At 46.6% G+C, this 15,491-nt stretch overlaps 1 protein-coding gene across 1 annotated transcript in view; it reads right to left on the bottom strand.

The window, feature by feature from the left end:
- The window catches only part of LOC119978649 (cytochrome P450 3A21-like), an 85,007-nt gene that overhangs the window by 27,775 nt on the left and 41,741 nt on the right, over positions 1-15,491 (bottom strand). The window contains exons 7-10 of the mRNA XM_038820437.1: positions 9,966-10,114; positions 5,991-6,118; positions 3,041-3,134; positions 2,331-2,491 (exon numbers count right to left, since the gene is read on the bottom strand). Coding sequence (XP_038676365.1) covers positions 2,331-2,491; positions 3,041-3,134; positions 5,991-6,118; positions 9,966-10,114 — 532 coding nt within the window. The remainder of the gene's footprint in view (positions 1-2,330; positions 2,492-3,040; positions 3,135-5,990; positions 6,119-9,965; positions 10,115-15,491) is intronic.

Genomic DNA, 15,491 nt, shown 5'->3' with positions numbered 1-15,491 from the left:
TTTCTCCCATGTACATAGGGTTTATTCTCAGATAGACTTCTTCGTGGTGTGTAGGGGACTGATTCCGAGAGTGGAGGAGGCCGAATATTCGGTCATTGCAATCTCCGACCACGCTCTGTATTGGATGGAGTTGGAGATGGGGGAGGTGCGGGACCAGCGCCCGTTGTGGCGGTTGGATGTGGGGTTGTTGGCGGAGGAGGAGGTGTGCAGGAGGGTCCGGGAAAGTATTGAGGGGTATCTCGAGGTGAATGATACGGGGGAGGTCCGGGTGGGGATGGTCTGGGAAGCCCTGAAGGCAGTGATTCGTGGGGAGCTGATATCCATCAGGGCACACATGGAGGGGAGTGAGAGGGATAGACTGGTGGGGAAGATCCTGGAGGTAGATAGGAGGTACGCTGAGGCACCAGAGGAGGGACTGTTGGGGGAGAGGCGCAGCCTGCAGGCTAAATTTGACTTGTTGACCACTAGAAAGGCGGAGGCACAGTGGAGGAAGGCACAAGGGGCAGTATACGAACATGGTGAAAAGGCGAGTAGGATGCTGGCTCATCAGCTCCGCAAGCGGGATGCGGCTAGGGAAATTGTTGGAGTGAGAGATAAGAGTGGGAATGTGGTGCGGAAGGGGGTAGAGGTGAATGAGGTCTTCAAGGACTTTTACGGGGAACTGTACCGGTCGGAGCCAACGGTGGAGAGGAGGGGAATGGAGAGGTTTCTCGACGGGCTATCTTTCCCGAAGGTGCGGGAGGAGGAGGTGGAGGGGTTGGGGGCACCGATTGAGCTGGAGGAGCTGGTTAAGGGGATCGGGCAGATGCAGTCAGAGAAGGCACCGGGGCCGGATGGGTTCCCGGTGGAGTTTTATAAAAAGTTTGTGGACCTAGTGGGCCCCTTGCTGGTGCGGACACTTAATGAGGCGTGGGAAGGGGCGACTTTGCCCCCGACAATGTCGCGGGCGCTGATTTCTTTAATCTTAAAGAGGGACAAGGACCCCCAGCAGTGTGGTTCATACAGGCCCATATCTCTCCTTAATGTGGATGCCAAGGTGCTGGCAAACATCCTGGCCACCAGGATAGAGGACTGTGTGCCAGGGGTTGTACACGAGGATCAGACAGGTTTTGTGAAGGGAAGGCAGCTGAACACGAATGTGCGGAGATTGTTGAATGTCATCATGATGCCGGCGATTGAGGGGGAGGCTGAGATAGTGGTGGCGCAGGATGCGGAGAAGGCCTTCGATAGGGTGGAGTGGGGGTACTTATGGGAGGTTTTGGGGAGGTTTGGATTTGGTGAAGGGTTTATTAGATGGGTGAAGCTGCTATATGAGGCCCCGATGGCGTGTGTGGCCACGAATCGGAGGAGGTCGGAGTACTTCCGGCTTTATCGAGGGACCAGGCAGGGTTGCCCCCTGTCCCCCTTATTGTTTGCATTGGCAATCGAACCATTGGCAATGGCGTTGAGGGATTCAGGAAGGTGGAGGAGTTTGGTGCGGGGTGAGGAGGAACATAGGGTGTCGTTGTATGCCGATGACCTGCTACTGTATGTGGCGGACCCGGTGGGAGGGATGCCGGGGGTGATGGAGCTGCTAGCTGAGTTTGGGACCTTTTCAGGCTATAAACTAAATCTAGGCAAGAGTGAGGTGTTTGTGGTGCACCCTGGGGACCAGGAGGAGGGAATTGGTAGGCTCCCGCTTAGGAGGGATGGGGAGAGTTTTAGGTACCTGGGGGTGCAGGTGGCCAGGGACTGGGGGACTCTTCACAAGCATAATTTCACCAGGCTTGTGGATCAGATGGAGGAGGAGTTCAAGGGGGGGGGGGATGTTCTTTATTGTTTCTATTTTTTTTCTTCTATGGTTATTTAACTTAATATTGTGTTAATTTAAGTTGTTGTTAATATGTTTTGTTGTTCATTGAGGATGGGAGAATGTTTATGACTGTTATCATTATTGTTGTTGTTGGTATTTTATTGCGGTTTGCTGTTATATAAATACAAAATTTTTCAATAAAAATTATTTTTAAAAAATAAATTCACCCTTGAGATTTCGCACAACAATCCTGGCAGTCACAGCAATGCAGTACTGAGGTCTTTCTAACGAGACTTTAAACAAAGGCCCCTCTCAGTTGGATAGAAAACCTTGTTGGAGGATGTTGAACAGCGAGGGAGTTCTCAGGGCAACATTTATCTGGTCACTGTCAAATTGCTCTGTGTAAATAGGCTGCTGTATTTTACATCATAACAGTGACTTGGTCAGAGATTAGCTGTAAAGAGCTTTAGTATGTCCCTTGGTCATGGAAGTCACGACAGAAATGCAAGTTCTTTCTTGTCCATTCTCAAGCACTCACTTTGTTTGGAAAAGCCTCATCTATTTCCTGCTGTAGTTTCTTCTGTACGTCTGGGTGCATCGCCAGATTGTACGCGGCAAATGCCAATGTGCTGCTACTGGTCTCATACCCGGCTAAGAAAATGGTCAGGACCTGCGCCAGAATCTCCGAGTCAGTCAGAGCTGCAGAGAACCAGAAGAATCAGGATATGGATCAGAAACATCACCTTATAACACAGAAATAAAAATGTTGGGTTTTCAATGCAAATATTTCGAAACACCCATTATTAGTAGTAAGTACAATGCTGCAGATAATTCACTGTGTCCAATAAGCATGCGAGGAGCGTCAAATTAAACACTTATATCAATGCCGGCAGTAACTCCAGTGCCCAGACACACAAGGGTGTAAGGATGATTAATGTTTTGACTCAATTTTCCTGCACAACCCAGTTTTCAATATCAGGCCCATGATTGGGCAGAATCACTGGCCAGACACAAGGCAATTCCCACTGGGGTAAAAATAAAATCCCGGTAGGGGTTAGACCTCCCCAGAATGTTCCCACATACCCCTCACTGGGGTAAAAGGGGCTGGGAGTAGATCCCATGCCTAACCTGTCAGTCAGGTAGGACAGGCGAAATTGCAAGCAAAACTAAAAGTGAAGAGTGAGTGTTAATTTCAGGAACAGAAAGAAGCAAGGATGAAGGGAATGAGGAGCTTTCCACTGATGGTACCTTTGTCTGTTGACTTGCTGACATCATTCTGTTTCCGGGAGCTGGTTTCAGTCACTTGAGAATCAACCATCAGCTGCAGAAAATCTACCCGATCCTGAGAATTCAACAAGGACCATGTGAGGATTCAGCTACGACAGCACAGGAACAGCTTTCTTAGGGGTCAAGCCTTGAAGTTCCAGAGAGGTGCAAAGGAGAAGTGGAACGTGTTTCCTCCAGAGAGGCTGGAATCAGAGGCAGGATTCTCCGACCCCCCGCCGGGTCAGAGAATTGCCGGGGGGCGGCGTGAATCCCACCCCCTCCGGCCACCGAATTCTCCGGCACCGGAGATCCGGCAGGAGCAGGAATTGCGCCGTGCCGCTCGGCGCCCCCCCCCCCCCCCCCGGGCAATTCCCCGGCCCGCGATGGGCCGAAGTCCCGCTGCTGTAATGCCAGTCCTGCCGACGTGAATTAAACCACCTCCCTTACCGGCGGGACCTGGTGGCGCGGGCGGGCTCTAGGGTCCTGGGGGGAGCGCGGGGCGATCTGGCCCCCGGGGGGTGCCCCCACGGTGGTCTGGCCCACGATCGGGGCCCACTGATCCGTGGGCGGGCCTGTGCCATGGGGGCACTCTTTCCCTTCCGCGTCGGCCGTGTTAGCCTCCGCGATAGCCGACGCGGAGGTGACCCCCCCCCCCGCGCATGTGCGGGGATGACGTCAGCAGCTGCTGACACTCCCGTGCATGCGTGCACTTCCGCCGGCCGGCGGAGTCCCTTCGGCCCTGGCTGGCATGGCGCCAAAGGCCTTCCACACCGGCTGGCGGGGCGCAAACCACTCCGGCGCGGGCCTAGCCCCTAAAGGTGAGGGCTTGGCCCCTAAAGGTGTGGAGGATTCCGCACATTTGGGGCGGCCCAACGCCGGAGTGGTTCACGCCACTCCATCCCGCCGGGACCCCCCGCCCCGCCGGGTAGGGGAGAATCCTGCCCCAGAACTCACCCGGACTCTAGTCAGAGAAGAACAGTCAAGACTGTCACCCAGTCATATCTGCTCAAAGACAAATTTGGAATAGTCGAGGCCATTGCTTAAATACAATTCAATATAAGAATTCTAATTGATAAAACTAATGCAGACTAAGAAAAGATCAGACAGCTTTCATTCACACCAAGATTACAGATATACTCATCTCTTGTTCTCCTTCCACAACATTCTCTTTAAATGAGGGGCGCGATTTTGCTTCAAAACTGTTGGGACAATTGAAGGTGAGCCTCTCAGAGACCCCATAGTGGGGTGTGCTCACTTGAGTGGTGGTGGTGAGCGGTGATGCCCAAGACAGCAGAAGGTGATATTGTCTGAGGACGTGGCAGATCCTCAAGTTCACGTAGATATTGGGCACCCTTTCTGAGCAACCGATATTGCCGGCGGGTTCAGCTCCCCGCTGCTGAAAACATTTTGAACTGTGGCCTAGACTGTGGAGAAACTCGCCAAGACCCCAAAAAAATGACTAAGTGTGGGTGAATTCAGGTCTGGATCCCACCCAAAAAGCCAATGGGAAACACCCCACCAAACGCGCCCAAAATAACAGTTTGTCAATTTCTGTGTGAATCGCACCCGAGGTCTCTTCATCGATAATCCAGCATCTTTTTTTTGAAAACCCACTGGGTCCCTAGTAGTGAAAAAAGAAGTTGCAGCCTAACACCCTGGGGTAGAAGTTTCCTAGACCAGGTTTGTCCAAAGTACAGCCTGTGGGCCGCATTCGATCTGCGAAACCTCTCTCTACGTATTCGGCCCCGGCTCCAGTTTTCAAAATCCCAGTTAAAGAGGTGAGTTTCAAAGGAAGATTCTCATTAAGCTGCTCCTCTAATCATGGCCCAGTTCTCTCCTGCCTTCGCCTCTGATCGGCCCATTAGTCTGCCTATCAGAAGCAAGTAAGACTTTCTTCCTGTGCCCACCCCAGTTCTATGCCGGCATCTCCACATCGTATCAGAAGCAAATGAGGGAGAGAAACAGTCTCCGATTGGAGGAGCAGCGAACACCAGCATTGGTGCGTGTCTATTGAAGGCCGGTGGGCCAAGGGAAGTGAAGCAATTACGGGGCTTGAGCCTGGGGAGGGTGAAGTCGAGTCATTCACATATACACAGGCACCCCCTCACACATGTAATTTGTTTTCTTACTTACTCTTTTTGAAGTTTAACTTATTAGAACATAGAACATAGAACAGTACAGCACAGAACAGGCCCTTCGGCCCTCGATGTTGTGCCGAGCAATGATCACCCTACTCAAACCCACGTATCCACCCTATACCCGTAACCCAACAACCCCCACCCCCCCCTAACCTTAGTTTTTAGGACACTACGGGCAATTTAGCATGGCCAATCCACCTAACCCGCACATCTTTGGACTGTGGGAGGAAACCGGAGCACCTGGAGGAAACCCACGCACACACGGGGAGGACGTATTGCGGTGATATTGCTGTGCTTTTGCTCAACTATTCTTCCTTTCCTTAAAACCCCAACTGTTTTTGAAATTCAGTTTGTCCTGTCAAACCTCACCGTTCCGAAGTGTGCCCATTGGCCCCTTGAGTGGAAAATGTGCAGATATGCCGGTTCTTCGCCATGCCGCCCAGCAAGCCTGCCATAGATTCTCCTGATATCCCGCTCTAACGTCAGCCAAAGCCAGAGAGGAAAGGTGAAAGTGGCCATCGTCCCTGTCATTTTCACTTTAGGGTGGGAGACTGGAGAGTCCCAGGCCAGTGACTGTAGAGCTGCCTTCAACCAGACTGAACACGCTTAAACTGCTCATCTTCAGTAACTGCGAAAGAACAGAATATTCCCCAGGTACCAGTAACAATATTGTTGTAGCCATTTCCTTTCTAGTTATAGAGAACAAGTTAGAAAAAGGTTAGCATTGAGGGAGGGAGAGAGGCAGCACTGGCGCGCAGAACCTGGACCATTCCAACAGGTAGTTCAACACTCACTGTGTGCACTCCTTTTTGTCTCTTTGCCTTCAAATCTGACAAAACGTTCGCGAAAAAGTCAGCCGCATCTCGAGGGAAGGTGCTGAGTCCAAACTTTTCCAGGATTGAATTAAGTTTTGGAAAAACAACTAGAACAATGGGAAAAAAATTCAAAATCAAACATTGATGATCAATTGTAGTAGTCCTGCGCAGATTTAGAAAGGGGGAAGGGGGAAAGCGAGACAGACAGGGAGACAGAGAGAGAGAGACACGCACACACACACAGCCAGACAGAAAGGAAAGAGAAAGAAAGAGGGAGAGATAAAGGGAAAGAAAGAAAGCGGAGTTATAAATATATATATATATTGATCAAGAAACTGAAAAAACTCCTTTTTTTAAAAAAATAATTTTTATTCAAATTTTCACATTTTCACAAAAAAGAAAACAGTAACAGAAAATTCTAAGACAAAAAAAAACCCAGAACCCCCGCCGTAAAAATCAAAAGAGAAACAATAAATTAACGCCCGTCATTGGCAAAAAACAGACATTCAACCCAAAACAAAAACAAAGAGACAACACCCCCCCCTCCCCGGGTTTCTGCTGCTGCTGACCTTTTGTTTTTACCGTTCTGCCAGGAGATCTAGGAATGGTTGCCATCTCCTGAAAAACCCCTGCACTGACCCCCTTAGGGCAAATTTCACCCTCTCCAATTTAATAAACCCGCCATATCGTTGACCCAGGCCTCCACGCTTGGGGGCCTCGCATCCTTCCACTGAAGAAGAATCCTCCGCCGGGCTACTAGGGATGCAAAGGCCAGAACACCGGCCTCTTTCACCTCCTGCACTCCCGGCTCCACTGCAATCCCAAATATTGTGAGTCCCCAGCCTGGATTGACCCTTGTTGCTACCACCCTCGATACCGTCCTTGCTACACCCTTCCAAAATTCCCCCAGCGCTGGGCATGCCCAGAACATTTGGACATGGTTTGCTGGGCTCCCTGAGCACCTAATACACCTGTCCTTGGTCCCAAAAAACCGGCTCATTCTTGTCCTGGTCATATGAGCCCTATGCAGTACCTTAAACTATATGATGCTAAGCCTCGCACACGAAGAGGAGGAGTTCACCCTTTCTAGGGCATCCGCCCACGTCCCCTCCTCAATCTCCTCACCCAGCTCCTCCTCCCATTTATCTTTCAGCTCCTCCACCGAGGCCTCGTCTACCTCCTGCATCACCTGGTACACTTCCGAGATCCTCCCCTCTCCAACCCATACCCCCGAGAGCACCCTGTCCTGTACCCCGCCACCTGCCGCCTGACAAACGCCCTTACTTGCATGTACCTAAAGGTGTTCCCCGGGGGGAGCCTGAACTTCCCTTCCAGTTGAAACTGGAAGAACTCCTGTTCTTCAAAATAATAATGTGAGATCCTTTACACTGACTGGAAAATACAAATCAGGGCTCACTAACATTTTATCCGAATGAGATTTTCTCTGATAGTGCTGTGCACCCCGAGTTCTACACAGAAGTACGCATCTGGATTATATGTTCAAAGCCACAATCTTTGGACTCAGATGGACGCATTGCCCACTTACATATTCTTAACTTCCACAAGCTCAAAACATTCCCAGAATGAAATGTTAATCTGTATTCCCAGGGTGGTGAAGACATTTAAATTGTGAGACTAGACAGAGATGGGTTCAAATAGGCAAAACTAGTTGGGTCAGGTTTAGATGTAGCTGGGCAATTAATGGTTCTACCGTTAGACTAGCCGCTCCATCTTTAGCTCAAAAGATTTTCCCGTAAAGTTGCTAGAAGCGTGAAATGGTCACAGAGCAGTAAGAGGAAACAGAGCAACTAAAATATCTCCTCAACATCGCTATTCAGCCTTTTGGCCGAGATCAAGCGTCAGATCAAGCCCCAGATGAGGGGCAATTGCCTTCTCTGGTCAGCTTGGATCTTGTAGGTCTCTCCTGTGGAGACCTTGAATTAGGTTCAATTTGAATTTGAATTGGTTTTTGGAGCAAGCAATGAGATGGATTAGTCCACTCTGCACATTGGCTTTGTAACTTCAAGGGAGGGGTTAAAAAGGTCTCTCCTCAACCGAAGAGAAAAAAAAAAGCTGCACTACCTCAACTAAAAAGACCCAATTATTTTAGAACATAAGAACTAGGAGCAGGAGTAGGCCATCTGGCCCCTCGAGCCTGCTCCGCCATTCAATGAGATCATGGCTGATCTTTTGTGGACTCAGCTCCACTTTCCGGCCCGAACACCATAACCCTTAATCCCTTTATTCTTCAAAAAACTATCTATCTTAACTTAAAAACATGTAATGAAGGAGCCTCAACTGCTTCCCTGGGCAAGGAATTCCATAGATTCACAACCCTTTGGGTGAAGAAGTTCCTCCTAAACTCAGTCCTAAATCTACTTCCCCTTATTTTGAGGTTATGCCCCCTAGTTCTGCTTTCACCCGCCAGTGGTGAATTCCCTTCATAATTTTATCTGTTTCTATAAGATCCAACAAGTACAGTCCCAGTCTACGTAACCTCTCCTCATAATCCAACCCCTTCAGCTCTGGGATTAACCTAGTGAATCTCCTCTGCACACCCTCCAGTGCCAGTGTGTCCTTTCTCAAGTAAGGAGGCCAAAACTGAACACAATACTCCAGGTCTGGCCTCACTAACACCTTATACAATTGCAGCATAACCTCCCTAGTCTTAAACTCCATCCCTCTAGCAATGAAGGACAAAATTCCATTTGCCTTCTTAATCACCTGTTGCACCTGTAAATCAACTTTCTGTGACTTATGCACTAGCACACCCAGGTATCTCTGCACAGCAGCATGCTTTAATATTTTATCATTTAAATAATAATCCCGTTTGCTGTTATTCCTACCAAAATGGATAACCTCACATTTGTCAACATTGTATTCCATCTGCCAGACCCTAGCCCATTCACTTAACCTATCCAAATCCCTCTGCAGACTTCCAGTATCCTCTGCACTTTTCGCTTTACCACTTATCTTAGTGTCATCTGCAAACTTGGACACATTGCCCTTGGTCCCCAACTCTAAATCATCTATGTACATTGTGAACAATTGTGGGCCCAACACTGATCCCTGAGGGACACCACTAGCTACTGATTGCCAACCAGAGAAACACCCATTAATCCCCACTCTTTGATTTCTAATAATTAACCAATCCTCTATGCATGCTACTACTTTACCCTTAATGCCATGCATCTTTATCTTATGCAGCAACCTTTTGTGTGGCACCTTGTCAATGGCTTTCTGGAAATCCAGATATACCACATCCATTGGCTCCCCGTTATCTACTGGACTGGTAATATCCTCAAAAAATTCCACTAAATTAGTTAGTCACGACCTGCCCTTTATGAACCCATGCTGCGTCTGCCCAATGGGACAATTTCTATCCAGATGCCTCGCAATTTCTTCCTTGATGATAGATTCCAGCATCTTCCCTACTACCGAAGTTAAGCTCACTGGCCTATAATTACCCGCTCTCTGCCTACCTCCTTTTTTAAACAGTGGTGTCACGTTTGCTAATTTCCAATCCACCGGGACCACCCCAGAGTCTAGTGAATTTTGGTAAATTATCACTAGTGCATTTGCAATTTCCCTAGCCATCTCTTTTATCACTCTGGGATCCATTCCATCAGGGCCAGGAGACTTGTCCACCTTTAGCCCCATTAGCTTGCCCATCACTACCTCCTTAGTGATAACAATCCTCTCAAGGTCCTCACCTATCATAGCCTCATTTCTATCAGTCACTGGCATGTTATTTGTGTCTTCCACTGTGAAGACCAACCCAAAAAACCTGTTCAGTTCCTCAGCCATTTCCTCATCTCCCATTATTAAAACTCCCTTGTCATCCTCTAAAGGACCAATATTTACCTTAGCCACTCTTTTTTGTTTTATATATTTGTAGAAACTTTTACTGTCTGTTTTTATATTCTGAGCAAGTTTACTCTCATAATCACTTACAAGAAAAGATAATTGCAGGGTCAAAGATATCGAATTGTATTGTTTTCTTGACGTATCTGACAAATGGATCATTAGGGTTGTTGATGGAGTCAACGTCCACACTGAATGCAGTGCTGGTGATCACATCCATGCTGTACGTTCCAAAGATACTGGCAGAAGAGAAATCACTTTGTTACAGCTGAAAGTATTTTGTTAGTTGGCCCTGGAGCAGAGCACAATAGGCCATTCAGCCAAATTGCTCTATGCTGGCATTTTTGCTTCACATCAAAAAATAAGACCGGCATTTACGTATCATTTTTCATATCTTCCGAACATATAACAATGCTTTACAGCTGATGAAGTACTTCTGAAATGTAGTCAGTGCTGCAGTATAGAAATGTGGCAGCTAAAAACACAGCAAATTCCCACAACCAACAATAGGATAATGACCAGATAATATGTTTATTGAATGTTGATTGAAGGATATACATTGGCCAGGACCTTGGGGATAACCCCAGTACTCTTCAAAATATTGCCATGGTGAAATAATTTCCATAATTACCCTGTAAAATCCTTTCATATTATTAAAGAGCCCTGTGAGGTTACCGCTCAATCTCCTCTTTTCTGGAGTAAGAGTCCAGCCTGATGACCAGAAAATCTCAGCTCTGATATCATCCACGTAAAATCATAATCTTTGCACCTTCGCCCGTCACACTGTTGACTAAAATTTTGTTTACGCCTGTTTCTTTCACAAGGGCTATGATTCCCCGTCTGCTTGAGCCCATCACCAATGAGGCAGCGAGCATTACAACTTCAAGCTGCCTCCTCATTTGAACCATTTCAGCTTGCAGCCCAACATGACCCATGCTACTGACAGGCTTGATGCGATTCATGGGACCTAACAGTGTGAGGCCAGCATGCGTTTCAACTGGCATCCAGCTCTTAATGGCAGTCTCCCCTCTTGAAGGGAAACCGCACTGACTGAAAGGAGTCTGCTGCTGCCTGTGCTACAATTGGAGAGAAGAGAAATGGAGAACCAGGCCAGAGAGAGGGCTCCCTGGTTCAGGATACAGCACTGGAGGCCATGGAGATGGAAATCAAGAGGAGGGGAGAGGCCAGCAGTGTGTTTCTATAGCAGCGTGTTTCCAGTGCAGCCAGAGCCAAATCCATGGCACCATGGTTGGCTTAGTTGTATGGGGGGTGGGGGAGTGGGTATGGGGATGGAAATGACTAGAAAAGCAATAGTGATAGGAGATATAATATTATGGGGAACGGTTGGGTGTTTTGTGGCTGCAGGTGCAAATCCAGGATGATATGTTGCCGCTCATCTCTCTCAGTTTTAAAGGATCGTCCCTTTAGTCTGAGATGGTGTCCTCTGGTTCTAGTTTTTCCTACAAGTGGAAACATCCTCTCCACGTCCACACTATCTAGGCCTTGCAGTATCCTGTAAGTTTCAATAAGATTTCCCCCTCAACCTTCTAAACTCGAAGGGGTAAAGACCCGTGGTGCTCAACTTTTCCTCATACGACAAGCTGTTCATTCCAGGTGTCATTTTTGTGAACCTCCTCTGGACCCTTTCCAAGGCCAGCACGCCTTTCCTTAGATACGGGGCCCAAAACTGCTCACAGTACTCCAAATGGGGTCTGACCAGAGCCTTGTACAGCCTCAGAAGTACATCCCATATCTTGTATTCTAGCCCTCTCGACATGAATGCTAACATTGCATTTGCCTTCCTAAATGCAGGAGAAGAGCGGCAGAGAAACAGGATAAAAGAACGTGAAGAGGATTTAAACAGCGGGGAAAGGGAGAGTAGCCTTACTGATTAGAAACAGAATAAAGTCTTTAGTAAGAGAGGATATAATGAGGGGAAAGCATCCTGTGGAAACCTTGTGGGTGGAAGTGAGGAACAGTAAAGGATTTAAAGCTGTAATAGGTGTGTATAGATCCCCTGGTAGCAGCTCGGAAGTGCTAGATTGTATAAATGCAGAAAGGAGTATTAATGGGGGATTTTAACAATAACATAGATTGGGAGAGGCAGTCAAGCACCTGACAGAAAGGTAGTGAATTTCTGGAGTGTGTCAGGGATTATTTCCTTCAGCAATATGTCCTGGATTCTACAAGGGGACAAGCAATATTGAATATAACAATGAGCAATAATTACTAACTTAATTGTGCATGAACATTTATCCAATAGTGATAAATAACATGCTTCAGTGTTTATAGTAGAAAAGGAGGATAGCTTGCTGGAGGTCAAAGGACATTAATAATGGATCAGGGACAGGGACTAAATAAAATTAACGCAAGCAGAACATTGATAATGAGGAAACTAATGGAAATAGAAAGTGACAAATCCCTAGGACTTGACAGTTTCCAACCGAGGGTGTTAATGGAAGTAAGGGAACACGTTGTAGATGTCCTAACTATGATCTTTCAGAGTTCCCTAGATTCAGGAGTTGTCCTTCTGGATTGGAAATTTTCTCATGTCACACCGCTTTTTAAGAAGGGCGAAATAGGAAAACCAGGGAATTACAGACCCAGTTAGCCTAACATCTGTGGTGGGGAAATTGTTGAAGTCTATAATCAAGGATAGGGTAACTGAACACCTTGAAAATTTTCAGTTAATCAGGGAGAGCCATGGATTAATGATAGGTAGATCATTCCTGACAAACCTCATTGAATTTTTCGAAGGTGTGACTAAGGTAGTGGACAAAGGAATGTCGATAGGTGTTTTTATGGACTTCCAGAAGGCATATGATTAAGTCCCACCTAAGAGACTGTTAACTAAGGTAGAAGCCCACGGAATTGAGGGAAAATTACTGACATGGCTGAGAAATTGGTTGAGTGGCTGGCGACAGAACGTAGGAATAATGGGTAGGTACTCAAATTGGCAGGATATGACTAGTGATGTCCCACAAGGAACTGTGTTACGGTCTCATTTGTTCAAATTATTCATTAATGGTTTGGATAATGGCATAGGAAGTCATGTATACATATTTGGTAATGACACCAAGTTGGATGGTATTATAGGCTGTGTAGATGACAGCACAAAATCACAAAGAGATATTGATAGACTAGGTGAATGGGTAAAACTGTGGCAGATGGATTTCAATGTAAACAAGTGCGAGGTGTTCCATTTTGGACAAAAACGGATGGTATGAAGCTAAATTCAGCGGATGTCCAAAGAGACCTTGGGATTCAGGTGCACAAATCTTTAAAATGCCACAGATAAGTGCAGAAAGTAATCAAGTAAGGTAAAGGTAAAATCGCCATAGTCCCAGATGACCATGGGCTGCTTCCCCCTTTGAGGGGGGAAGAGATGTATGGTGGTGTTTTAATCTGAGGATCACCATACCTCAGGCAAGGGGCAAGGTTGAGAAGGGGCCTTCAGGAATAACCTCAGCCGGTACGGGAATTGAACCCGCACTGCTGGCCTTGTTCTGTAGTCTCAAAAAAACTAATGGAATGCTGGCCCTTATACCTAGATGACTGGAGTATAAGGATGTAAAGGTTTTGTTGCAGCTTTATAAAAGCCTGGTTAGACGTCACTTGGAGTACTGTGAGCAGTACTGGGCACCACACATCAGGAAGGATATTTTGGCCTTGGAGTGAGTGCAAAGTAGGTTTATAAGAATGATATCTGGAGTTCAGGGGTTAAGTCATGAGGAGAGATTATACAAATAAAGTCTGTTTTCTCTAGAATGTAGAAGGTCAAGGGGTAATCTGATCAAAGTCTTCACAATATTAACAGGAAAATACAGGGTAGATAAAGATCAACTGTTTCCACTGGTTGGAGATTCTAGAACTAGGGGGGCAACGTTTAAAAATTAGGGTCAGACTATTCAGGAGAGATGTTAGGAAACACTTCTACACACAAAGAGTGGTTTAGAACTCTCTTCCACAAACAGCAATTGATTCCAGATCAGTTGTTAATTTTAAGGTCCCAGGTTCGATTCCTGGCTTAGGTCACGGTCTGTGCAGAGTCTGCACGTTCTCCCCGTATCTGCGTGGGTTTCCTCCGGGTGCTCCGGTTTCCTCCCACAAGTCCAGAAAGACGTGCTGTTAGGTAATTTGGACATTATGAATTCTGGCTGGTTTAGCACAGGGCTAAATAGCTGGCTTTTAAAGCAGACCATGGCAGGGCAGCAGGGCGGGTTCAATTCCTGTACCAACCTCCACGAACAGGCGTTGGAATGTGGCGACTAGGGGCTTTTCACAGTAACTTCATTTGAAGCCTACTTGTGACAATAAGCGATTTTCAATTCTTTCTCTGTGTACCCGAACAGGCGCGATGTGTGGCGACTAGGGGCCTTTCACAGTAACTTCATTGCTTTAATGTAAGCCTACTTGTGCCAATAAAGATTATTATAATTATATAATAATTATAACTATAAATCTGCGATAAGCTTTTGTTAAACAAGGTTATAAGGGATACGGGCCATAGGCAGGTATATGGATGGCCACAGATCATCCATGAAATCATTGAATGGTGGTGCAGGCCCGAAGGGCTGAATGACCCATGCATGTTCCTATTTATGAAACCTTTGTAAGTTGTAAAAGTCCCTTAAACTCCCCTTTGAAATTCAACAGCTAAAAGGCCATGCCCTCATCTATCTCCTAATGCAAATTGTAAAACCCAACCTAGTTACTTATAATGAGAGGCTATGGTGAAGTGGATTCTACAATTGCATGCATCAAGCACCTTTATCCTTCCCAGACAAGCTGCCTTTATTAATCTTCCCCAGCTTGATCAAATAATACACACACAGCCTTCTTTACAGAATACCACCATTTTCTCAAAATATTTTTACAAACAAACAGTCACTTTCCCAGATGGTAGAGAAGTGTAAAATGAATCATTTTTGGTACAAAGAATGTAGAGATATAAAGAAAATAAGGGGTACAATTCTAAAGGGAGTGCAGGAGCAGAGGGACATGGGTGTATTTGTGCGCAAGCCATTGATGGTGGCAGGACAGATTGAGAGAGAGAGAGAGTGTGGTTAGTGAAACATACTCATTTTGTAGCCTAGGGACATAGAAGGTTCTGTTAAACTTCTATAGAATAGTGGTTTACTCTCAGATGGAGTATTGTGTCCAGGTTTGGGGACCACACTTTAGGAAACATGCGAAGGCATTAGAAAGTGCAGAAAAGATTGGTTCCAGGAATGAGGAATGAGGAATTTCAGTTATGTAGATAGATTGCAGAAGCTGAGATTTTTTCCCTTAAAATGATTGAGAGACGATTTGATAAGAGGGATCTGGACAGAGCAGATAGGTAAACACTGATCCCATTGGTGGAAGGATCAGAGAATGAGAGGGCACAGCTAATTGATAAAAGAAGCAATGGAGACAGAAGAAGAAACTGTTTTAAATAGCGAGTGGCTGGGCTCCGGAGTGCATAGCCTGAGTGTACAGTGGAGGCAGGTTTTAACAAAGTATTCAAGAGACAATTGGATTATCTAAAAATGAGGACATTAGGTGCATTGCTCACTCAGAGAGCTAGCACAGACTCAATAGGTTAAATGGACTCATTCTGTGCCGCAATGATTC

The sequence above is a fragment of the Scyliorhinus canicula genome, chromosome 15 (genome assembly GCF_902713615.1).
Source record: "Scyliorhinus canicula chromosome 15, sScyCan1.1, whole genome shotgun sequence".
Taxonomy (NCBI): Eukaryota; Metazoa; Chordata; class Chondrichthyes; order Carcharhiniformes; family Scyliorhinidae; genus Scyliorhinus; species Scyliorhinus canicula.
Note: the sequence above shows the minus strand (reverse complement) of the source record. Positions and strands in the feature narration are given on the sequence as shown.